The 24,102-nt window shown below is 46.7% G+C and overlaps 1 protein-coding gene across 4 annotated transcripts in view; it reads left to right on the forward strand.

Moving 5' to 3' along the window:
• LOC129822237 (serine/threonine-protein kinase PAK 1-like) overlaps positions 1-19,715 on the forward strand; it is a 33,571-nt gene extending 13,856 nt beyond the window's left edge. For 2 of the 4 annotated variants that reach the window (XM_055880340.1, XM_055880339.1), the window contains 13 exons: positions 8,221-8,433; positions 8,691-8,785; positions 11,621-11,768; positions 11,868-11,905; positions 12,474-12,587; positions 13,427-13,631; positions 16,574-16,637; positions 16,757-16,918; positions 17,219-17,336; positions 17,449-17,548; positions 17,725-17,921; positions 18,038-18,175; positions 18,317-19,715. In XM_055880340.1, the coding sequence (XP_055736315.1) occupies positions 8,247-8,433; positions 8,691-8,785; positions 11,621-11,768; positions 11,868-11,905; positions 12,474-12,587; positions 13,427-13,631; positions 16,574-16,637; positions 16,757-16,918; positions 17,219-17,336; positions 17,449-17,548; positions 17,725-17,921; positions 18,038-18,175; positions 18,317-18,403 (1,653 nt within the window). In that variant the 5' untranslated portion in view covers positions 8,221-8,246 and the 3' untranslated portion in view covers positions 18,404-19,715. The remainder of the gene's footprint in view (positions 1-8,220; positions 8,434-8,690; positions 8,786-11,620; positions 11,769-11,867; positions 11,906-12,473; positions 12,588-13,426; positions 13,632-16,573; positions 16,638-16,756; positions 16,919-17,218; positions 17,337-17,448; positions 17,549-17,724; positions 17,922-18,037; positions 18,176-18,316) is intronic. The other 2 variants (XM_055880341.1, XM_055880338.1) reach the window with 1 other exon arrangement.
• The last annotated feature ends 4,387 nt before the right edge of the window (positions 19,716-24,102 follow it).

The following is a 24,102-nucleotide window of genomic DNA, read 5'->3' on the forward strand; positions in this document are numbered from 1 at the left end:
CACACACACAGATCCAGGGTGTATGTTAAAGTGCATCTAAAAGCCTCCTCAGGTTGACATTTTTAAGACTCCAATGCACACTGATTTATCAACATTGGCTGGTGTGTGTGTGTTTCTCTTAAGCTGACATTAAGCTCACTTAGAGTTATTAGGAGGACAGACCACTCACAGTGCCGGGCTAGAAAGCATCTTGGGATTGAATGCACTTTCTGTCGTCCAGTGAAAGAAAGAACAAAATCAATAAATATATTTGACAATCACCTCTTCGTTTCTTTTTCTCTGCTTCCATCCATCCCTCACTCTCTTTCTACCCACTTAGTTATTGAAGGAATAATCAATAACTGTTAGGACAATATGTGTTAGTCCGGTTTGGTCATGGTGATGTAGTTGGTCGTCATGGTGATGTAGTTAGTCATCATGATGATCCAGTTTGTCAATCATGATGATGGTGATTTAGTTGGTCGTCACGGTGATGTACACTGAACAAAAATATAAAAACAAAACGTGTTGGTCCCATATTTCATGAACTGAAATAGAAGATCCCAGAAATTTTCCATATGCACAGAAAGCTTATTTCTCTCATGTTTTGTTGACAAATTTGTTTACATCCTTGTTAGTGAGGATTTCCCCTTTTGTCAAGCTAATTCATCCACCTGACAGGTGTAGCATATCAAAAAGCTACTGGGAACAATATAAGGTCACTCTAAGATATGTAGTTTTGTCACACAACACAATGTCACAGATGTCTCAAGAGCGTGCACTTGGCCTGCTAACTGCAGGAATATCCACCAGCGTGTTGCCAGAGAATTGATTGTTCATATCTCTACCATAAGCCGCCTCCAACATCGTTTTAGAGAAATTGTCAGTACATCCAACCGGCGAGCGGTTTGCTGATGTCAACTTTGTGAACCCCACCCCCACCACGGGGCATTCTGTTATGGTTTAGGCAGGCATAAGCTACGGACAACGAACACAGTTGCATTTTATCGATGGCAATTTGAATGCACAGAAATACCGTAAAGAGATCCTGAGGCCCATTTGTTAGGCCAATTTATTTTTATTTATCTGTGACCAACAGCTGCAGATCTGTATTCCCAGTCATGTGAAATCTGTAGATTAGGACCTAATTTATTTACATTGACTGATTTCTTTATATGAACTGTAACTCAGTAAAATCTTTGAAATTGTTGCATTAGTATTTTGTTCAGTGTAGTTGGTCAGTCAAGGTGATGTAGTCGGTCAGTCAAGGTGATGTAGTCGGTCAGTCAAGGTGATGTAGTCGGTCAGTCAAGGTGATGTAGTCGGTCAGTCAAGGTGATGTAGTCAGTCAGTCGTGGTGATGTAGTCGGTCAGTCGTGGTGATGTAGTCGGTCAGTCGTGGTGATGTAGTCGGTCAGTCGTGGTGATGTAGTCGGTCAGTCGTGGTGATGTAGTCGGTCAGTCGTGGTGATGTAGTCGGTCAGTCGTGGTGATGTAGTCGGTCAGTCGTGGTGATGTAGTCGGTCAGTCGTGGTGATGTAGTCGGTCAGTCGTGGTGATGTAGTCGGTCAGTCGTGGTTGTGATTTTTCTCTGTTTGGCTTCATTTCATGCTCTTAGGCATGAGAGAACACTGCAGTATAATAGAAGCTGGTACACACACACACACACACACACAGGAGGTATGTCTTCTGTGCCTGTAGTGAGACAAGGTGACGTGTGTGTGTGTGTGAGAGAGAGGGGCAGGGAAAGAGAGAGGGAGCATGAGCTTTCTGGTTTTGGTCTGTGTGAATTGGGTAATTTAATTGTGTGTGTGTGTGTGTGTGAATAGAGTGAGAGTCTTCCTGTCACTGTCCATCCATCAACACCGTAACCCCAGGCAACCAGAGGGGGCAGGACAGTGTGCTATGACAACACCACAACCTTCTTTTTTCTCTTTACTGTCTCACTCACCTCTCTCACTGTCTCACTCACCTCTCTCACTGTCTCACTCACCTCTCTCACTGTCTCACTCACCTCTCTCACTGTCTCACTCACCTCTCTCACTGTCTCACTCTATCCTCTCTCACTGTCTCACTCTCCTCTCTCACTCACCTCTCTCACTGTCTCACTCACCTCTCTCACTGTCTCACTCACCTCTCTCACTGTCTCACTGTCTCACTCACCTCTCTCACTGTCTCACTGTCTCACTCACCTCTCTTACTGTCTCACTCACCTCTCTCACTGTTTCTTTCACACTCACTGTCTCACTCACCTCTCTCACTGTTTCTTTCACACTCACTGTCTCACTGTTTCTTTCACACTCACTGCCTCACTCACCTCTCTCACTGTTTCTTTCACACTCACTGTCTCACTCACCTCTCTCACTGTTTCTTTCACACTCACTGTCTCACTCACCTCTCTCTCACTGTTTCACTCACCTCTCACTGTTTCTTTCACACTCACATCTCTCTCACTGTTTCTCTCGCACCCACTCTCACTCACCTCTCTCACTGTTTCTTTCACACTCACTGCCTCACTCACCTCTCTCTCACTGTTTCTTTCACACTCACTGTCTCTCTCTCTCACTACCTCACTGTCTCACTGCATGTCCAGTTCAGGCTTGGTTGTTCCTCACTCATGTGAAAAAGTACCCTCCCATCCTCCTCTGCTCCCCCCCAGCCAGCAGGTGCTATGCGGCCCCCTCTCTCTAATTGTGTGTTTGGCCGTGTCCTCTCTGCCATCTGCTTGGGCCTGTTGTGGGACTCCTGGGAGTGGGACAAACGCGCACACACACACACACACACACACACACACACAGTCAAGTTTTCTTTATGAAACTACCTATTTTCAAATAATAAGCACTGTCCTCATACATATTATTCATACAGTCATTTATAGTGATAATTTATTTGTATAGCGCTTTTCAATACAAGAATACAAGAAACAAAGTGCTTCACATCATAAAATAAAAGTACTATCAAAAAAACAAAGACAGGAGGACGGAGAATAAAAAATAGCTAATCATATTGAAATCATACAGTGCATTCGGAAAGGATTCGGACCCCTCGACTTTTCCCACAATCGTTTTTCCCCCCTATCACTCTACACACAATACCCCATAATGACAAAGCGAAAAAAATATATATACATTTTTGCTCATTTATATCACATTTACATACGTATTCTAACCCTTTACTCAGTACTTTGTTGAAGCACCTTTGGCAGTGATTACAGCCTTGAGTCTTCTTGGGTATGACGCTACAAGCTTGATACACCTGTATTTGGGGAGTTTTTCCCATTCTTCTCAGCAGATTCTCTCAAGCTCTGTCAGGTTGGATGGGGAGCGTCGCTGCACAGCCATTTTCAGGTCTCTCCAGAGATGTTCAATCGGGTTCATGTCAAGGCTCTGGCTGGGCCTTTCAAGGACATTCAGAGACTTGTCTCGAAGCTATTCCAACATTGTCTTGGCTGTGTGCTTAGGGTCGTTGTCCTGTTGTAAGGTGAACCTTCATCCCAGTCTGAGGTCCTGAGCACTCTGGAGCAGGTTTTCATCAAGGATCTCTCTGTACTTTGCTCCGTTCATCTTTCCCTCGATCCTGACTAGTCTCCCAGTCCCTGTCGCTGAAAAACATCCCCACAGCATGATGCTGCCACCACCATGCTTCACCGTAGGGATGGTATTGGCCAAGTGATGAGCGGTGCCTGGTTTCCTCCATATGATTTGGACAATTTTGTGTTGTACTTTGTTTGAGAATTTAAATAAACCAAGAACCACATGTATCCGAGAACTGTCTGTCATCTACTTGAAAGACTGAAACCTGTGTGTGTGTGTGTGTGTGTGTGTGTGTGTGTGTGTGTGTGTGTGTGTGTGTGTGTGTGTGTGTGTAAAATATACATTTGAAGTCTGTCCTAGGGGCTGGCTCATTAACATAGTGGGACAAGAATACAATTGTATCTCTTTTCTCCCCTATCTTTCTTGCTTCCTTAATTTTTCTCATTCTGTTCTTTCTTTTCCTTCAAATGTTTTCATCTCACACATACAAACACACACCAATGATGAGGGAACAGTTGTGTAGGCTCGATCTCTCTACTCATTAGCTCCAACAGGAGGGGGTCTCTGTCTCCTCAACTCCCCAGGGATGGTGAGGTCTTCTGGGCTTGGTGTATAGAGGCATCTCCTCTTCTCACCTGCTGGCTGTGGTTTAGCTAATTCCGCTGATCAGCAGGGAGGAACACCGACAGGCTTAACCCTCTAGCTCTCTGTCAGACAACAAAACAGTGTGTTTGTGTGTGTATGTTTTGTACTTTCTGAAGTTGGTCACAATAAAAATCAGACGGGTGAGACGGGGTTGTAATCCAGCCCTGTTTGATATCTATAGCATCAGCTCAGTCAGTGGAAAGCACCAGGGATGCATCTCAAACGGCACCCCATTCCCTACATAGTGTACTAGTTTTGACCAGAGCCCTAATTCCCCTGGTCAAATTTGTGCACTATACAGGGATTAGGGTGCCGTTTGGGATGTAGCCCAGGTTGTTCCTTTATTAGTCACTTCCCCAGAGCTCGTCTGCTCTGTGTGTGTGTGTGTGTGTGTGTGATGACAGGGTTGTATGTGTAAACTGACAGTGGAGTCTGAAATGTGAGCCCTTCCTTGTGTCGGCTCGCCAAAGGAGGATTTGGGTGGGTGTTGGCTGGGGAGGGGTGGGGGTGAGACGGGGAGGATGTGTTTGATGTCTGAAGGAGGGAGGGAGGATGGAAAGGGAAGAGGTGACAAAGGTGCACTAGAATTACAGAACCCTATGAAGAGTGTGTGTTTCATCCACCTTGTGACCAGCTGCTGTCTTCGTCACCAGAGCTGTGTAATTGAAGAGGTATGTGATTGTAGAGTGTGTGTGTGTGCATTTGTTTTATACATCTGTTTAGTGTGTGTGTGACAAATCTACTGTAGTTCAACACTTTAATGACATGTGTGAGCCACAAACCCCACCTCCTACCCCATGACTCATTCTGACATCACAGGCTGTGAACTCATGATGACTAAAAGGCAGCAGAGAAGACCTCAAGTCCAAACATATCAGCACGGAAACCTCCTATACACACACACACCTACACACTCTCTCTCTCTCCCACACACTGCATGGTATTTGGACTTAGACTAGCTGTTATAGTTAGAGGAACACTGAGGACTGAGGAGACAGAAGCTGAAGCCAAGCTCAGTTCCAGCCTGACAGACAGACTGAGGTAAGGCCAGACAGAACCTAGCAACTGCTAATGTAACACAGCCATCACTGTGTCTGCTTAGAAGTACACTATTTATTTTTATTTAACCTTTATTTAACTAGGAAAGTCAGTTAAGAACAAATTCTTATTTACAATGACGGCCTACCGGGGAACAGTGGGTTAACTGCCTTGTTCAGGGAAGAACATCATATTTTTACCTTGTCAGTTCGGGGATTCGAACCAGCAACCTTTCGGGTTACTGGCCCAACGCTTTAACCACTAGGCTACCTGCCGCCCCACTAGCTTCCTTCACTGTCAAAATCAAATCAAATTTGATTGGTCACATACAATTACATACAGTTGAAGTCGGAAGTTTACATACACCTTAGCCAAATACATTTAAACTCAGTTTATCACAATTCCTGACATTTAATCCTAGTAAAAATCCCTGTTTTAGGTCAGTTAGGATCACCACTTTATTTTAAGAATGTGAAATGTCAGAATAATAGTAGAGTGATTTATTTCAGCTTTTATTTCTTTCATCACATTCCCAGTGGGTCAGAAGTTTACATACACTCAATTAGTATTTGGTATCATTGCCTTTAAATTGTTTAACTTGGGTCAAACGTTTCAGGTAGCCTTCCACAAGCTTCCCACAATAAGTTGGGTGAATTTTGGCCCATTCCTCCTGACAGAGCTGGTGTAAATGAGTCAGGTTTGTAGGCCTCCTTGCTCGCACACGCTTTTTCAGTTCTGCCCACACATTTTCTATAGGATTGAGGTCAGGGCTTTGTGATGGCCACTCCAATACCTTGACTTTGTTGTCCTTAAGCCATTTTGCCACAACTTTGGAAGTATGCTTGGGGTCATTGTCCATTTGGAAGACCCATTTGCGACCAAGCTTTAACTTCCTGACTGATGTCTTGATGTTGCATCAATATATCCACATAATTTTCTATCCTCATGATGCCATCTATTTTGTGAAGTGCACCAGTTCCTCCTGCAGCAAAGCACCCCCACAACATGATGCTGCCACCCCCGTGCTTCACGGTTGGGATGGTGTTCTTCAACTTGCAAGCATCCCCCTTTTTCCTCCAAACATAATGATGGTCATTATGGCCAAACAGTTCTATTTTTGTTTCATCAGACCAGAGGACATTTCTCCAAAAAGTGCTATTTGTCCCCATGTGCAGTTGCAAACGATAGTCTGGCTTTTTTTATGGCGGTTTTGGAGCAGTGGCTTCTTCCTTACTGAGCGGCCTTTCAGGTTATGTTGATATAGGACTCGTTTTACTGTGGATATAGATACTTTTGTACCTGTTTCCTCCAGCATCTTCACAAGGTCCTTTGTTGTTCTGGGATTGATTTGCACTTTTCGCATCAAAGTACGTTCATCTCTAGGAGACAGAACGCGTCTCCTTCCTTAGAGGTATGACTGCTGCGTGGTCCTATGGTGTTTATACTTGCGTACTATTGTTTGTACAGATGAACGTGGTACCTTCAGGCATTTGGAAATTGCTCCCAAGGATGAACCAGACTTGTGGAGGTCTACAATATTTTTTTCTGAGGTCTTGGCTGATTTCTTTTGATTTTCCCATGATGTCAAGCAAAGAGGCACTGAGTTTGAAGGTAGGCCTTGAAATACATCCACAGGTGCACCTCCTATTGACTCAAATTATGTCAATTAGCCTATCAGAAGCTTCTCAAGACATGACATTTTCTGGAATGTTCCAAGCTGTGTAAAGGCACAGTCAAATCAGTGTATGTAAACTTCTGACCCACTGGAATCGTGATACAATGAATTATAAGTGACATAATCTGTCTGTAAACAATTGTTGGAAAAATTACTTGTGTCATGCACAAAGTAGATATCCTAAACGACTTCCCAAAACTATAGTTTGTTAACAAGAAATGTTTGGAGTGGTTGAAAAATGAGTTTTAATGACTCCAACCTAAGTGAATGTAAACTTCTGACTTCAACTGTATTTAGCAGATGTAGCGAAATGCTTGTAGGCCCAGTCCCCTTACTTGGCTCCTACAAGTGGTTCGCAAACGAGAGACCGCCCGCTTGATAACGGGCGGTAAAGCTAGCAATTCAGCGACATGAAGGGAGACATTTCAAGCTGTGACACTAACCCTGAGATATGATTAGGTCAGTGTGTCAGATGATTAGTCATCAGTTGATGTAAATGTACCCTTTTTTTACCATGTGGACTTTATGATTCATTCCGGCATTGAGATGACATGAACTCTGTTATTCTCCTGTACAGTGGATTAAAGTGAGCTAAAATAAATCAATCTCTGCTTTTTTTGTTTAGTGCTCCAACTTTCCACCTTGAATTAGTCCTTTTTAGAGGTTTTTCTTGTTCAGCTCTTCTCATGACATGAACTCTGTAAAACTGTGTCTGACCCAGATAGTTGTTCCCGTTGGTAGACTGTGTCCACCAGAGCATTCACTATAGCAGGTTAGCTTACATCCCCTATGTGAATGACTCTGTGTCTGTTTGTCAGTGTGTGAGAATCTGTGTGTGTGTGTCGTTTAGATGTTTGTGGTACAACTAGTTATGAGCCTGTTCCTTTCTCTCAGTCCAATGGCTCTGAGAATAAGTGTGTGAGCAGAGGCAACAGGCTAGTGTGTGTGTGTGTGTGTCTTTCTCGTCCTGGATTGTGACTGTGTTTGGTGTTTGTAGCGTGTAGACACACACTCCGTATCCGGGAAACTGGCCTGTAAATGATGTGTGTGTTTTCAGATCAAACAGAGTGTCAGCTAGTCAACTATAGACTGGTAGTTCTCCTAGCTGTGTCCTGTTAGCTGATAGGCTAGTCGACTAATGCTCTCTCAGCTGATGGGCTAGTGGAATAATGTTCTGTCAGCTAATTGGCTAGAGTACTAATATTCTGTCAGCTGACAGGCAAGTGGACTGGTGTTGTCCTGTTAGCTGATAGGATAAATGTTCTGTCAGTTGATTAGCTAATGGACTAACGTCATGTTAGTTGATAGACTGGTAATGTTCTGTGACCTCATGTTTATTGGTTGTTCCAGCAGCAGCTGGTGTGTGATTGGTGAAGATGTCTGACAATGGGGACGTCGAGGACAAGCCCCCAGCCCCGCCCATGAGGAACACCAGCACTCTGATTGGCTCCTGCAGCAAAGATCCTGCCCCCCATGGCTCCAAGCCCCTTCCCCCCAACCCAGAGGACAGGAAGAAGAAAGATCGCTCCATCATGTCCATCCTGACAGGAGGAGGAGACAAGAGTGAGTTGTGTGTGACACGTGAACATGCGACTATGTGTTCAACTGTACAGCCAAGGGAGGTAACCAGGGGGAATATGACAGACATCCAAATCCCCCAGGATCCCTTGCTGTAGCTTGCGTGGTTAGTTTTCCCATGAGCCTCAGGGGGGATGGTCTTTCAAGAGACTCTGCTGCTACCTCTATCATAATGCTCCTTCTTTCTCTTTCTCTCCTCATTTCTTTCTCTCTCCTCTCTCTCACCCCCTTCTCTATCTCAGCCAACAAGAAGAAGGAGCGTCCGGAGATCTCTCTGCCTTCTGATTTTGAACACACCATCCACGTGGGCTTCGATGCGGTCACTGGAGAGTTCACAGTGAGTTTGTCTATGTGCTCTACATCTATGCTCTACTAGGGTCTGTCTATGTACTCTAGATCTAGGGTCTGTATCTGGAAGGGGCTATATGCTCCAGATCTAGGGTCTGTATCTGGAAGGGTCTATTTTCTCTAGATCTAGGGTCTGTATCTGGAAGGGTCTATTTTCTCTAGATCCATGGACTGTATCTAGTAGGGTGTGTAACTATGATTCAGCTGCTCAACCCTGGCCTGAGTAGGAGGATCTGTTTTCTGGACAGCAGGCGGGTAACTGAGTTAGAGCAGGAATGACTTTAGATTTGGACTGAAGAAAACAAGCTAACTAGCTACAGCACAATACCTCCACTTACTCCTAATCTCTCTCTGGCTGCATCCCAAATGGCGCTCGAATACCTATATAGTGCACTTCTTTTGACTAGAGTCCTATGGGCCCTTGTCAATATGTGTGCTCTGTAAAGGGGATATGGAGCCATTTCAGACGCATCCTCTCTCTTTCACTATTACCCTCCCTCACTGTCTCTCCCTCAATCCCTCTTCCTCCCTCACTGTCTCTCCCTCAATCCCTCTTCCTCCCTCACTGTCTCTCCCTCAATCCCTCTTCCTCCCTCACTGTCTCTCCCTCAATCCCTCTTCCTCCCTCACTGTCTCTCCCTCAATCCCTCTTCCTCCCTCACTGTCTCTCCCTCAATCCCTCTTCCTCCCTCACTGTCTCTCCCTCAATCCCTCTTCCTCCCTCAATGTCTCTCCCTCAATCCCTCTTCCTCCCTCACTGTCTCTCCCTCAATCCCTCTTCCTCCCTCAATGTCTTTCCCTCAATCCCTCTTCCTCCCTCACTGTCTCTCCCTCAATCCCTCTTCCTCCCTCACTGTCTCTCCCTCAATCCCTCTTCCTCCCTCACTGTCTCTCCCTCAATCCCTCTTCCTCCCTCACTGTCTCTCCCTCAATCCCTCTTCCTCCCTCAATGTCTCTCCCTCAATCCCTCTTCCTCCCTCACTGTCTCTCCCTCAATCCCTCTTCCTCCCTCAATGTCTTTCCCTCAATCCCTCTTCCTCCCTCACTGTCTCTCCCTCAATCCCTCTTCCTCCCTCAATGTCTTTCCCTCAATCCCTCTTCCTCCCTCACTGTCTCTCCCTCAATCCCTCTTCCTCCCTCACTGTCTCTCCCTCAATCCCTCTTCCTCCCTCACTGTCTCTCCCTCAATCCCTCTTCCTCCCTCAATGTCTCTCCCTCAATCCCTCTTCCTCCCTCACTGTCTCTCCCTCAATCCCTCTTCCTCCCTCACTGTCTCTCCCTCAATCCCTCTTCCTCCCTCAATGTCTCTCCCTCAATCCCTCTTCCTCCCTCAATGTCTTTCCCTCAATCCCTCTTCCTCCCTCACTGTCTCTCCCTCAATCCCTCTTCCTCCCTCACTGTCTCTCCCTCAATCCCTCTTCCTCCCTCACTGTCTCTCCCTCAATCCCTCTTCCTCCCTCAATGGCTCTCCCTCAATCCCTCTTCCTCCCTCACTGTCTCTCCCTCAATCCCTCTTCCTCCCTCAATGTCTCTCCCTCAATCCCTCTTCCTCCCTCAATGTCTCTCCCTCAATCCCTCTTCCTCCCTCACTGTCTCTCCCTCAATCCCTCCTTCTCCCTCAATGTCTCTCCCTCAATCCCTCTTCCTCCCTCACTGTCTCTCCCTCAATCCCTCTTCCTCCCTCACTGTCTCTCCCTCAATCCCTCTTCCTCCCTCACTGTCTCTCCCTCAATCCCTCTTCCTCCCTCACTGTCTCTCCCTCAATCCCTCTTCCTCCCTCAATGTCTCTCCCTCAATCCCTCTTCCTCCCTCACTGTCTCTCCCTCAATGTCTCCTTCTCCCTCAATGTCTCTCCCTCAATCCCTCTTCCTCCCTCACTGTCTCTCCCTCAATCCCTCTTCCTCCCTCACTGTCTCTCCCTCAATCCCTCTTCCTCCCTCACTGTCTCTCCCTCAATCCCTCTTCCTCCCTCACTGTCTCTCCCTCAATCCCTCTTCCTCCCTCAATGTCTCTCCCTCAATCCCTCTTCCTCCCTCACTGTCTCTCCCTCAATCCCTCTTCCTCCCTCACTGTCTCTCCCTCAATCCCTCTTCCTCCCTCACTGTCTCTCCCTCAATCCCTCTTCCTCCCTCACTGTCTCTCCCTCAATCCCTCTTCCTCCCTCAATGGCTCTCCCTCAATCCCTCTTCCTCCCTCACTGTCTCTCCCTCAATCCCTCTTCCTCCCTCAATGGCTCTCCCTCAATCCCTCTTCCTCCCTCACTGTCTCTCCCTCAATCCCTCTTCCTCCCTCACTGTCTCTCCCTCAATCCCTCTTCCTCCCTCACTGTCTCTCCCTCAATCCCTCTTCCTCCCTCAATGTCTCTCCCTCAATCCCTCTTCCTCCCTCACTGTCTCTCCCTCAATCCCTCTTCCTCCCTCACTGTCTCTCCCTCAATCCCTCTTCCTCCCTCACTGTCTCTCCCTCAATCCCTCTTCCTCCCTCAATGTCTCTCCCTCAATCCCTCTTCCTCCCTCACTGTCTCTCCCTCAATCCCTCTTCCTCCCTCACTGTCTCTCCCTCAATGTCTCCTTCTCCCTCACTGTCTCTCCCTCAATCCCTCTTCCTCCCTCACTGTCTTTCCCTCAATCCCTCTTCCTCCCTCAATGTCTTTCCCTCAATGTCTCCTTCTCCCTGTCTGTCTGTCTGTAATAGGGGGAGATCTTAGGGGGAATGGAGGGAGAGCGAGGCAGAGAGGGGGATGATAGTGTAGGATGGAGATTTGACCCAGTTCTCTGACCACTGCAGACATCTCTCTCTTGTTATCGTGTGTCTGTGTGTGTAGGGCATGCCGGAGCAATGGGCTCGGTTGCTCCAGACCTCTAACATCACTAAGCTGGAACAGAAGAAGAATCCTCAGGCTGTCCTTGACGTTCTCAAATTCTACGACTCCAAGGAGACCAACAACAGCCAGAAATACATGAGCTTTACAGGTACACAAACACACACACACACACACACATTCACATGTAAACACACATTCACAACACTATCAGAACTTGATCTCTTCATATTGTTTTCCTTCTCCACAGACAAGAGTTCAGACAACTACAGCTGTTCCAACACTTCTGTAAGTCTCCTGACACATCTCTGCTTTAGTCCCAAATGGTACCCTTTTCCATATATAGTGCACCATTTTTGATCAGGGCCCATAGCCACGATTCTGACCAGAGAGCCCTATGAGCCACGGTCAAAAGTAGTGCACTATATATAGGGTGCATTTTGAGACGCACATCTTGGTTTACTCAACTATCAATGTGTGTTTAGGGCATCTGCCATAGATGAAGAATGGTGAATACGAGAAGAGGGATAGAGAAAAGCAGGGGATAAACAGAGAGAATGAGAGGATAAGAGAAAGCAGAGGAAGAAATGGAGAGGAGAGGTGTGACGATTGACACTCTTCCCTGGCTCTATTTCTCTCTCAGTCTTTACTTCTCCATCCCTCCTCTCCCTGTTTCTGCACTGCATGTGAGTCAGCATATTTTACTCCTTTCATTCACGCTCTCTATCTGTCTGGCTGTCCTGCTGTCACAGTCAGTCAGCAGGAGAGAGGGAGAAGAAAGGGGGAGAAGGGGAGGGAGTATTAATAATAGGAAAAGAAAGCGAACTAACTGAAAGTGATGTCACGTCCTCCTCAGAGCTCCAAGGCTGTGTCAGAGACGCCCGCCATAGCAACCGTATCCGAGGACGAGGATGAAGATGAGGCCACGCCCCCTCCTGTTGTCGCTCCCCGACCAGAACACACTAAATCAGTAAGACATGCGCCCCACACACACACACACACACACACATACACTCAGCCCCCTGGCTCCAGACAGGATAAATAAAGTAACACTCTCCTCGTGCTGGTCCTCACCAACAGACTCAGCATTGTGTGTGTGTGACGATCATGGGCGGCCAGAGAAATCCCCTGGAGAAGTCTGTTCTCTGATTGGCTGAGAGTGGTCTTTCGGTCCAAAGTGAAGTGGTGTCCCAGACAGGGATACTGCCATGGCACCACTGTTGCCACGGTGATTTAGCAGCTCATTGCACCTGACTGGGACACACACACAGACACGGTAACATCAGGAACAGTAACTGTAACAGGTGGTTTGGTAGACCACCAATTGCATAAGCTATAGCTCAGAAGGCTAACAGTCCTTCTCTCTGTCTCTGTCTCTGTCTTTCTCTCCCCTCTCTCTCTGTCTCTGTCTCTCTCTGTCTCTCTCTTTCTCCCCCCTCTGTCTCTGTCTCTCTCTTTCTCTCCCCTCTCTCTCTGTCTCTGTCTCTGTCTCGTGTCTCTGTCTCTCTTCCTCCCCTCTTTCTCTTTCTCTCCCTTTCTTCCTCTCTCCCTCCCCCTCTCTCTTTCTCTGCCCCCTCTCTCTCTCTTTATCTCCCTCCTCTCTCTCTCTCTCTCTCCCCACCCTCTCTCTCTCCCCCTCTCGCTCTCTCCCCCCTCTCTCTCTCTGTCTCTCTTTCTCTCCCCTCTCTCTCGTGTCTCTCTGTCTCTGTCTCTCCCTCCCCTCTTTCTCTCCCTTTCTGTCTCTCTCCCTCCCCCCTCTCTTTCTCTGCCCCCTCTCTCTTTCTCTCTCCCTCCTCTCTCTCTCCTCAGATATACACTCGTTCTGTGATAGATCCCCTCCCAGCCCCTCCCACCAGAGACGTTGCCACGTCGCCTATCTCCCCCCCACCTCCGGAGGGCGCCACCTCCGCCATCACGCCCCCCACTAGCCCCTCCCCTGGTCCATCACTGCCACGCCCCGCAGACAAAACACGCAAGAAGAAGATGTCTGATGAAGAGATACTGGAGAAACTACGTAGGTCACACACACACACACATACATACATACATACATACATACATACATACATACATACATACATACATACATACATGTATTCTGAAAGTTGCAATAGAAGTGAACTGAGCTGGCTGCTGGTTTCAGATCCCAGGTACCATCTCCAGTCATTGTGCACTAAGGTACTCTGTATTGATGAATGGTGTGTATACTCTGTAATCAATCAAATTTCTATCAATCAAATGTATTTATAAAGCCATTTTTACATCAGTCGATGTCACAAAGTGTTTTATAGAAACTCAGCCTAAAACCCCAAACAGCAAGAAATGCAGGTGTAGAAGCACGAATGCTAGCAAAAACTCCCTAATCCATTAGGGGAGTTGTGTGTGTGTGTGTGTGTGTGTAACTAGTTCAACTATATCATCCTGTGATGCTCCATGCCTCAGATGTACTCAGGTCTCCCTCTACTGGTAAGAAACAATACTGTCACTCAGACATGTCTTCCCGCCCTCCTGTCCAACCCTGGCATTTGATTGGTCCTCTTCTCTCTCTACCATCCAATCTCCTGGAGTTACCGAGTGATACTGTGAAATTGAGCGTCTGACAGTCTCCCCTCCTCCTGTGGACTCAACAAGATATTCTGTCTGTTACTGTCTCTCTCTCACCCCGTCTGTCTGAGTCTGACCAGCATGTCTTTGACCTGACCCTGACAGCCGTGGTTGTGAAGTTTCTGAGAGTCTCTGTACTGTAGTGGTCCTACTTCTCTCTCTGTCTCTCCTCTGTTACTGTCTCTCTCTGTCTCTCCTCTGTTACTCTCTCTCTGTCTCTCCTCTGTTACTCTCTGTCTCTCCTCTGTTACTCTCTGTCTCTCCTCTGTACTCTCTGTCTCTCCTCTGTTACTCTCTCTCTGTTACTCTCTCTCTGTTACTCTTTCTCTGTTAATGTCTCTCTCTGTCTCTCCTCTGTTACTCTCTCTCTGTCTCTCCTCTGTTACTCTCTGTCTCTCCTCTGTACTCTCTGTCTCTCTGTCTCTCCTCTGTTACTCTCTCTCTCTGTTACTCTCTCTCTGTTACTCTCTCTCTCTGTTACTCTCTCTCTCTCTGTTACTCTTTCTCTGTTACTGTCTCTCTCTGTCTCTCCTCTGTTACTCTCTGTCTCTCTGTTACTCTCTGTCTCTCTGTCTCTCCTCTGTTACTCTCTCTCTGTCTCTCCTCTGTTACTCTCTGTCTCTCCTCTGTTACTCTCTGTCTCTCTCTCTCCTCTGTACTCTCTGTCTCTCTGTCTCTCCTCTGTTACTCTCTGTCTCTCCTCTGTTACTCTCTCTCTCTGTTACTCTCTCTCTCTCTGTCTCTCCTCTGTTACTCTCTCTCTGTCTCTCCTCTGTTACTCTCTGTCTCTCCTCTGTTACTCTCTGTCTCTCTGTCTCTCCTCTGTTACTCTCTGTCTCTCTGTCTCTCCTCTGTTACTCTCTCTCTGTCTCTCCTCTGTTACTCTCTGTCTCTCCTCTGTTACTCTCTGTCTCTCCTCTGTTACTCTCTGTCTCTCTGTCTCTCCTCTGTACTCTCTGTCTCTCTGTCTCTCCTCTGTTACTCTCTGTCTCTCCTCTGTTACTCTCTCTCTCTGTTACTCTCTCTCTCTCTGTTACTCTTTCTCTGTTACTGTCTCTCTCTCTCTCTCCTCTGTTACTCTCTCTCTGTCTCTCCTCTGTTACTCTCTCTCTGTCTCTCCTCTGTTACTCTCTGTCTCTCTGTCTCTCCTCTGTTACTCTCTGTCTCTCCTCTGTTACTCTCTCTGTCTCTCCTCTGTACTCTCTGTCTCTCTGTCTCTCTGTCTCTCCTCTGTACTCTCTGTCTCTCTGTCTCTCCTCTGTTACTCTCTCTCTGTTACTCTCTCTCTGTTACTCTTTCTCTGTTACTGTCTCTCTCTGTCTCTCCTCTGTTACTCTCTCCGTCTCTCCTCTGTTACTGTCTCTCTGTCTCTCTTCTGTTACTCTCTGTCTCTCCTCTGTTACTCTCTCTGTCTCTCTCTGTCTCTCCTCTGTTACTCTCTCTGTCTCTCTTCTGTTACTCTCTGTCTCTCCTCTGTTACTCTCTCTGTCTCTCTCTGTCTCTCCTCTGTTACTCTCTCTGTCTCTCCTCTGTTACTCTCTCTCTGTCTCTCCTCTGTTACTCTCTGTCTGTCTCTCTGTCTCTCTGTCTCTCTGTCTCTCCTCTGTACTCTCTGTCTCTCTGTCTCTCCTCTGTTACTCTCTCTCTGTTACTCTCTCTCTGTTACTCTTTCTCTGTTACTGTCTCTCTCTGTCTCTCCTCTGTTACTCTCTCTGTCTCTCCTCTGTTACTCTCTCTGTCTCTCCTCTGTTACTCTCTCTGTCTCTCCTCTGTTACTCTCTCTGTCTCTCTTCTGTTACTCTCTCTGTCTCTCTTCTGTTACTCTCTCTGTCTCTCTTCTGTTACTCTCTGTCTCTCCTCTGTTACTCTCTCTGTCTCTCTCTGTCTCTCCTCTGTTACTCTCTCTGTCTCTCCTCTGTTACTCTCTCTCTGTCTCTCCTGTGTTACTCTCTCTGTCTCTCTCTGTCTCTCCTCTGTTACTCTCTGTCTCTCCTCTGTTACTCTCTGTCTCTCTGTCTCTCCTCTGTTACTGTCTCTGTCTCTCCTCTGTTACTCTCTCTGTATCTCCTCTGTTACTCTCTGTCTCTCCTCTGTTACTCTCTGTCTCTCTGTCTCTCCTCTGTTACTCTCTGTCTCTCTGTCTCTCCTCTGTTACTCTCTGTCTCTCTCTCTCCTCTGTTACTGTCTCTGTCTCTCCTCTGTTACTGTCTCTGTCTCTCCTCTGTTACTCTGTCTCTCTGTCTCTCCTCTGTTACTCTCTCTCTGTTACTCTCTCTCTGTGTCTCTGTCTCTCTCTGTGTGTGTGTTTCATTTATTAACCTCACTTCTCTCTCCCTTCCTCCCTCCTCTCAGGGAGTATAGTCAGTGTGGGAGACCCCAAGAAGAAATACACGCGCTTCGAGAAGATCGGACAGGGGTGAGTCTACACTGCACACACACACACACACACACACACACACACACTACACAAACACTTCTTCACTTTGAAATGAAAGAAGTCTCTCTCTCCCCTCCTCTGTTTCCTCCCTCCTCCAGTGCGTCAGGTACGGTATATACAGCCATAGACATCGCTACAGGCCAAGAGGTGGCCATTAAACAGATGAACCTGCAGCAGCAGCCCAAGAAGGAGCTCATCATCAATGAGATCCTGGTCATGAGGGAAAACAAGAACCCCAACATAGTCAACTACCTGGACAGGTGAGACACACACACACACACACCGACATCGTTTACTAGACAGGTGAGACACACGCATACAAACACACACTCATAAACACACACATTGACATGTAAACACAAACACACTTTCAAATGTAAACACACACACATTAGTTGTGAGAACTATATATCTACATCTTGTCTTTTGTCTCCTTCTTCATCACACACCCTAACTCCCTCACACCCTCTCATATCTTCCCCTTACCATTCAGGAACTGGGACAGTGGTGATATTTGGTGTTACCATGGTAACATGGCCTTGGTTGTTGTGTTTCTGTAGTTACCTGGTGGGGGAGGAGCTGTGGGTGGTGATGGAGTATCTGGCTGGAGGTTCTCTGACTGACGTCGTCACGGAAACCTGTATGGACGAGGCTCAGATCGCTGCTGTGTGTCGGGAGGTCAGTGCTGCTGCGTGTGTGTGTGTGTGTGTGTGTACATGGCTTGTTGGCCTGCTTGCTAATTCAGAAAGTGATGCCTTGAGCACTTTTGTACATCTCTCTCTCTCTCCAGTGTCTGCAGGCCTTGGAGTTCCTCCATTCTAACCAGGTGATCCATCGCGACATCAAGAGTGACAACATCCTTCTGGGAATGGACGGATCAGTGAAACTCAGTATGTAACACACACACACTTGGGGTTGGACATGGGCATTAATGTGCAGTGTCTCCATTTGACCAGCAGTGGGAGCTCATAGTCTGTGTTCTAATGCGGTACTACCACCTTAGCCTTATACAATGCATTAGAGTGCTATGTCCTATTCTAATGTGTGTTCTCTCTCTCCTCTCTAGCTGACTTTGGGTTCTGTGCCCAGATCACTCCAGAGCAGAGTAAGAGGAGTACCATGGTGGGAACTCCCTATTGGATGGCTCCAGAGGTGGTGACCAGGAAGGCCTACGGTCCTAAAGTTGACATCTGGTCTCTAGGCATCATGGCTATAGAGATGGTGGAGGGAGAACCCCCTTACCTCAACGAGAACCCACTCAGGGTGAGAGAGAGAGTGTGGTGTGTGTGTGTGTGTGTGTGTGTGTGTGTGTGTGTGTGTGTGTGTGTGTGTGTGTGTGTGTGTATAACGGCCCCTGTCTGTCCTGTCCTATCTCCTAGGCGTTGTATCTGATTGCGACCAACGGGACTCCAGAACTTCAGAACCCAGAGAAACTGTCCTCAGTCTTCAGAGACTTCCTCAACTGCTGCCTGGAGATGGATGTGGAGAAGAGAGGGAGCGCTAATGACCTACTACAGGTAGAGAGGGAGGAAGAGCGGGAGGTTGGATAGGGGAAGTATGCCTGTGGTGAATAAGGTTGGTTTGAGCATCAAACCACATCACTAGTTTTACCAGTTATAAAACTAAATCCATCTCTCCTCTCCTCCTCCTCTCCACAGCACCAGTTCCTGAAGGTGGCCAAGCCTTTATCCAGTCTGACTCCTCTCATCCAGGCAGCCAAAGAAGCAGCTAAGGCTAACCGCTAACCTGCTAGCTGCTAGCTCCACAGATCACCCCTTCATTCTCTCTCTCTCTCTGTCGCTCTCCCCCACTGGGGCAAACAAGACCCAGACGGGGTGTTTCGGGGGGTCCCATCCCCCTCAACCCCTTGACCTATCACGGTGACTGTGGGAAGGACGCTCTTATTGATGTCATCGCTGGTACTAATACTCTGATCGGATTGGAGGAGAGATCCAGGCCCAAAGACTCATGGGAGTTGTAGTTTCAGCAGGACAGTGGCTGTGGACTGGATTATATCTGACCTTTGAACTGTTTGTTTGTTGATGTCTGACTGTTTTCATTTTCATGTGTTGAAAAAGTGCATTTTAGTTTGATCTTTTCTTAGGTGTTTTGTTTTGAGGAGAAGGGTTTGGTTGAAAGTGTAATGAAGAGACACAAAGTGGTACTGTTGATATTATCTCAGTCCCAAACGCCACCCTATTCCCTACATAGTGCACTACTTTGGTCACAAATAGGGTGCCATTTGGGACAGTCGTTCAGTCTGATCAAATGTTGGAATTCTATCTCCTTATCTCTACTTCTCTTTCTCTGTCTGGCTGAGTGAGATGACACGCATGACAAACCTTTCTTCTGGAATGTCTAAAATCATAATACAGTAATGATGATGATTGTGATGGTACATGAAGGATGCCTGTGTACGATACAGTATAGAAGAACATATCTAAATCCTATTTTTCAGTACAATGGTTGTGGTACAAGGTTGGACGGATCCTAGTCCCAACCCTCTGAAGATAGAATGTACATTACATGTGAAAGAACTGCTCTGAAAAACCCCTGCCTAAAACAACCAGAAGAATATTGTCTGCATTCTTTGTTTAGCAACGTGTTTCCTTTATGCAGATGGCGCTGAAGAATACCAAGGTACCAATAAGAAGTATACTTTTTACCAGGTTTGGCTTAGTTCTGTTTTTAAAATGTAGTGTTGAAACTGCCTTTGGCCTTAAACTGTCTCACAGGTGGAAGAGTTCCAGCAGACAGTTGGACAACCTCTAGTCTCTCTCACCAGACTGAGTGTTCTGCACACTCCTGCGGCTGTGAGAAGAGACGACACAACCTTTAAATCTTGTCAGTTCCCCAGACTACTGTAGCCCACCTGAGGTTAGACAGGTTTAGAACTGGGATAGACTGGATTGAACTTGCTCAAACTGGTTTAGACTGGTTCAGATAAGGGTGGTGATAGTTATTGAAGTCTTCTCTTCCTGTGTATTGGAGCCATAATTATGTTTATCAAATTATTGGATTATTTTGAATGAGACAAATAAAGTGAAGAAAACGCTGTATGGTGGATAGAGTCTGGCTGTTTGTAAATCTGTTTCGGGCTGTTGTGTGTACCCCTGGTTAGGTCTGTTTATATAAAGTGTTATTGTAATTTTAAGTGTGTCAGCTCCTCTGAGAGGGCTCTCATCTGAATGGGAAATTAGACTCATCACTGATTAAACTGGTAATTACTGTTGCCAGAGTCTTAATCTGCCAGGCTAGACAGAGGGTCTGTGTGCGTCTGTCGCAACCCTCCAGCTCTTTATTTCTATCCCTTTTTTTTTCTCTCACTGCCTCCATTTAATTGCCTCTCTCACTGCCTCTCCTTCTGCCTCTTTCCATCTCTGGGAGAATCTCAATTGCATACTCCTTGCATCCTACTCAAAACCCATTGGAGGAGAAAGCCAGAAGTCCCACCCCTCTGGCCTTCTCCTCCAATGGGTTTTGAGAAGGAGGCAAGGAGAGAGGACATCAGGAGTATGCATTTCAGATTTTCCCTCTGTCTATTCTCTCCCCCTCTCTCCCTTGTACGTTCTTCCCCATCCTGGGCTGGTAGAATGATGATGCTCATTCTTGCTGAATCAGCACGAGAGAGAAGAGATGTGGAGGAATGCCAGAGTGTGACGTCATCAGTGACATGGGCAAACAACCACAGGAGTAGAGGAGAGAAAACAAATGAGAAAAACAGGGAGACCCGAGGAGAGAGTGATCAAGACACAGGCTCAGAGTTTGGCTCTGCTCAAGGGGATGGTGTGTCTGCTCTCCTTCATGTAATAATGTATGTGGGTGTGTCTGCTCTCCTTCATGTAATAATGTATGTGGGTGTGTCTGCTCTCCTTCATGTAATAATGTATGTGGGTGTGTCTGCTCTCCTTCATGTAATAATGTATGTGGGTGTGTCTGCTCTCCTTCATGTAATAATGTATGTGGGTGTGTCTGCTCTCCTTCATGTAATAATGTATGTGGGTGTGTCTGCTCTCCTTCATGTAATAATGTATGTGGGTGTGTCTGCTCTCCTTCATGTAATAATGTATGTGGGTGTGTCTGCGCTCCTTCATGTACTAATGTATGTGGGTGTGTCTGCTCTCCTTCACGTAATAATGCTCTTTGGCCATCTAGAGGTTTCAATAAGAGCTTTATCTAGCTGAGGGTTGTCAAAGTCCTTTATGTCTGCTTGGTAATGTACTATTGTCATTACATACATGTGTTATTGATTACAAAGAGCTTCACTGCCCAATATTAGAGAAACACACACACTGTAGCCTAGGCTACTAAATAGTGATCAATTCGACTATAACAATTTAAAATCTCAGTCGGTGTGGTTAAATCGGTTATGTAGCACCACTCTAGTCTGAGCTTAAAACAACAACCTTTACATTTCCTGCCAAAGAACGAGCGTAATAGTTTCAGCCTATTTGTATCATTATTCCTTACTGTAATTATAGATGCATGTACTGTTAGCAACAGGTGGGAGTGGCCGCCTCTCTCTACGGCGTGTGCTGCCGTACTTTCTCTGGCGCGAGACAAACGCGGCTCTAATTATACCACCACCAGACTGCAGGAGGTTGCGGCAATACAGATCGCGTGCTTATTTTTCAGCGGATAAACAGAGAGAATAATAACGGCCGACTAGCTTTCATAATCACCGTCCGGTAAGTCTGAAATAGATCCTAGCCAGGTAAACGGTGATAATATGAATCAACCGTTGTGTATTTTCTTGTTTTATTATTGGTTAACTAGTCACATGCATATAAAGGCGGTCATCCTCTCTTGTGCTATGGACAATCTACCGTCACGAAAAAATAGTAGTTTACTGGGCTATTCTACAAATAGATAAATAAAACGATGACTGACTATTCGTTAGTATTCATTAGTAGGCTGTAGATTGACCAGTGAACACTCTGATCATAACAGTTGATTGAATGAAGATTGATAGATTGCGTCTGCTGGCTGCTGCTGTGTCGAGTAGTCATTATCTCCGGGGAGACGGGCACACGGAGGGAATGACCAGGCGGTTCTGTTGGCCACGGGTAGATTTCTAGACTTACAAGATATATCTGTTTCTTTCGGTGTCCGGGCTTTTTTAAATTCTGTTGTGTATGTGACAGTCCAGGAATATGAGGGTACACAGCATAGCCTACACATCTCTCTCTCCCTCATCCCTTCTTCTGTCCATGAATAGCCTGGTTGCTGTTTTAGGTTAGGTATTGCATTGGTGCTTGGCTTGGTCAACTGCTTTTTGGATGGGTGCTGGTGTATTGGTATGATTCTTTTTTATTGGTGCTGGTGTATAGCTTGGATGGGAAGCCTATTGGTGTTGGTGTTTAGCTTGGACGGGAAGCCTATTGGTGTTGGTGTTTAGCTTGGACGGGAAGCCTATTGGTGCTGGGGAATATATCTTGGATGGGAAGCCTATTGGTGCTGGTGTATAGCTTGGATGGGAAGCCTATTGGTGCTGGTGTATAGCTTGGATGGGAAGCCTATTGGTGTTGGTGTTTAGCTTGGACGGGAAGCCTATTGGTGCTGGGGAATATATCTTGGATGGGAAGCCTATTGGTGCTGGTGTATAGCTTGGATGGGAAGCCTATTGGTGCTGGTGTATAGCTTGGATGGGAAGCCTATTGGTGCTGGTGTATAGCTTGGATGGGAAGCCTATTGGTGCTGGTGTATAGCTTGGATGGGAAGCCTATTGGTGCTGGTGTATAGCTTGGATGGGAAGCCTATTGGTGCTGGTGTATAGCTTGGATGGGAAGCCTATTGGTGCTGGTGTATAGCTTGGATGGGAAGCCTATTGGTGCTGGTGTATAGCTTGGATGGGAAGCTTATTGGTGCTGGGGTGTAGCTTGGATGGGAAGCCTATTGGTGCTGGTGTATAGCTTGGATGGGAAGCCTATTGGTGCTGGGGTATAGCTTGGATGGGAAGCCTATTGGTGTTGGTGTTTAGCTTGGACGGGAAGCCTATTGGTGCTGGGGAATATATCTTGGATGGGAAGCCTATTGGTGCTGGTGTATAGCTTGGATGGGAAGCCTATTGGTGCTGGTGTATAGCTTGGATGGGAAGCCTATTGGTGCTGGTGTATAGCTTGGATGGGAAGCCTATTGGTGCTGGTGTATAGCTTGGATGGGAAGCCTATTGGTGCTGGTGTATAGCTTGGATGGGAAGCCTATTGGTGCTGGTGTATAGCTTGGATGGGAAGCCTATTGGTGCTGGTGTATAGCTTGGATGGGAAGCCTATTGGTGCTGGTGTATAGCTTGGATGGGAAGCTTATTGGTGCTGGGGTGTAGCTTGGATGGGAAGCCTATTGGTGCTGGTGTATAGCTTGGATGGGAAGCCTATTGGTGCTGGGGTATAGCTTGGATGGGAAGCCTATTGGTGCTGGTGTATAGCTTGGATGGGAAGCCTATTGGTGCTGGTGTATAGCTTGGATGGGAAGCCTATTGGTGTTGGTGTATAGCTGGGGATGGGAAGCTTATTGGCGTTGGTGTATAGCTGGGGATGGGAAGCCTGTTGGTGTATAGCTTGGATGGAAAGCCTATTGGTGCTGGTGTATATAGCTTGGATGGGAAGCCTATTGGTGCTGGGGTATATAGCTTGGACGGGAAGCCTATTGGTGCTGGGGTATAGCTTGGATGGGAAGCCTATTGGTGCTGGTGTATAGCTTGGACGGGAAGCCTATTGGTGCTGGTGTATAGCTTGGATGGGAAGCCTATTGGTGCTGGGGTGTATAGCTTGGATGGGAAGCCTATTGGTGCTGGTGTATAGCTTGGATGGGAAGCCTATTGGTGCTGGGGTATAGCTTGGATGGGAAGCCTATTGGTGCTGGGGTATAGCTTGGACGGGAAGCCTATTGGTGCTGGGGTATAGCTTGGATGGGAAGCCTATTGGTGCTGGGGTATAGCTTGGACGGGAAGCCTATTGTTGCTGGTGTATAGTTGGGGTATAGCTGGGGATGATGATGTGGTGATGCTGGGAGAAAATGAATGAACAACAGAGACAACAGAGTCACTGTTAAGTTTAACACTATTTATAGACACACACACTGTCTGTAGCCCTGGCCTATGGTCATTGTTAAGCCTACGGTACAGGGCAGATACCAGATGGTGTATATTAGGCCATATAATAATAACAATGAGTGTAACGGGAATCCCCTTTCAATGTCAGCCATTGTGAGTGTACCGATGAGTTTACCAGTCATTGACAAGGTCAGGGGTTCCTTGTCCATTCTACTCAGTCTAATTCTATGGTTTAGGCTGCGCTACAGCATACAGACTCATTCTACTTCTGCTAGTCAACTAGCATAATTGATGATGATATGATACATTAATACAAACATAGAAACATCCACAGTATCCATGCAGACGATGAGCAAAACATCACGTCTTTCTTAATTTATCTCTTTTCTAGCT

The sequence above is a fragment of the Salvelinus fontinalis genome, chromosome 24 (assembly GCF_029448725.1).
Source record: "Salvelinus fontinalis isolate EN_2023a chromosome 24, ASM2944872v1, whole genome shotgun sequence".
Lineage (NCBI taxonomy): Eukaryota > Metazoa > Chordata > Actinopteri > Salmoniformes > Salmonidae > Salvelinus > Salvelinus fontinalis.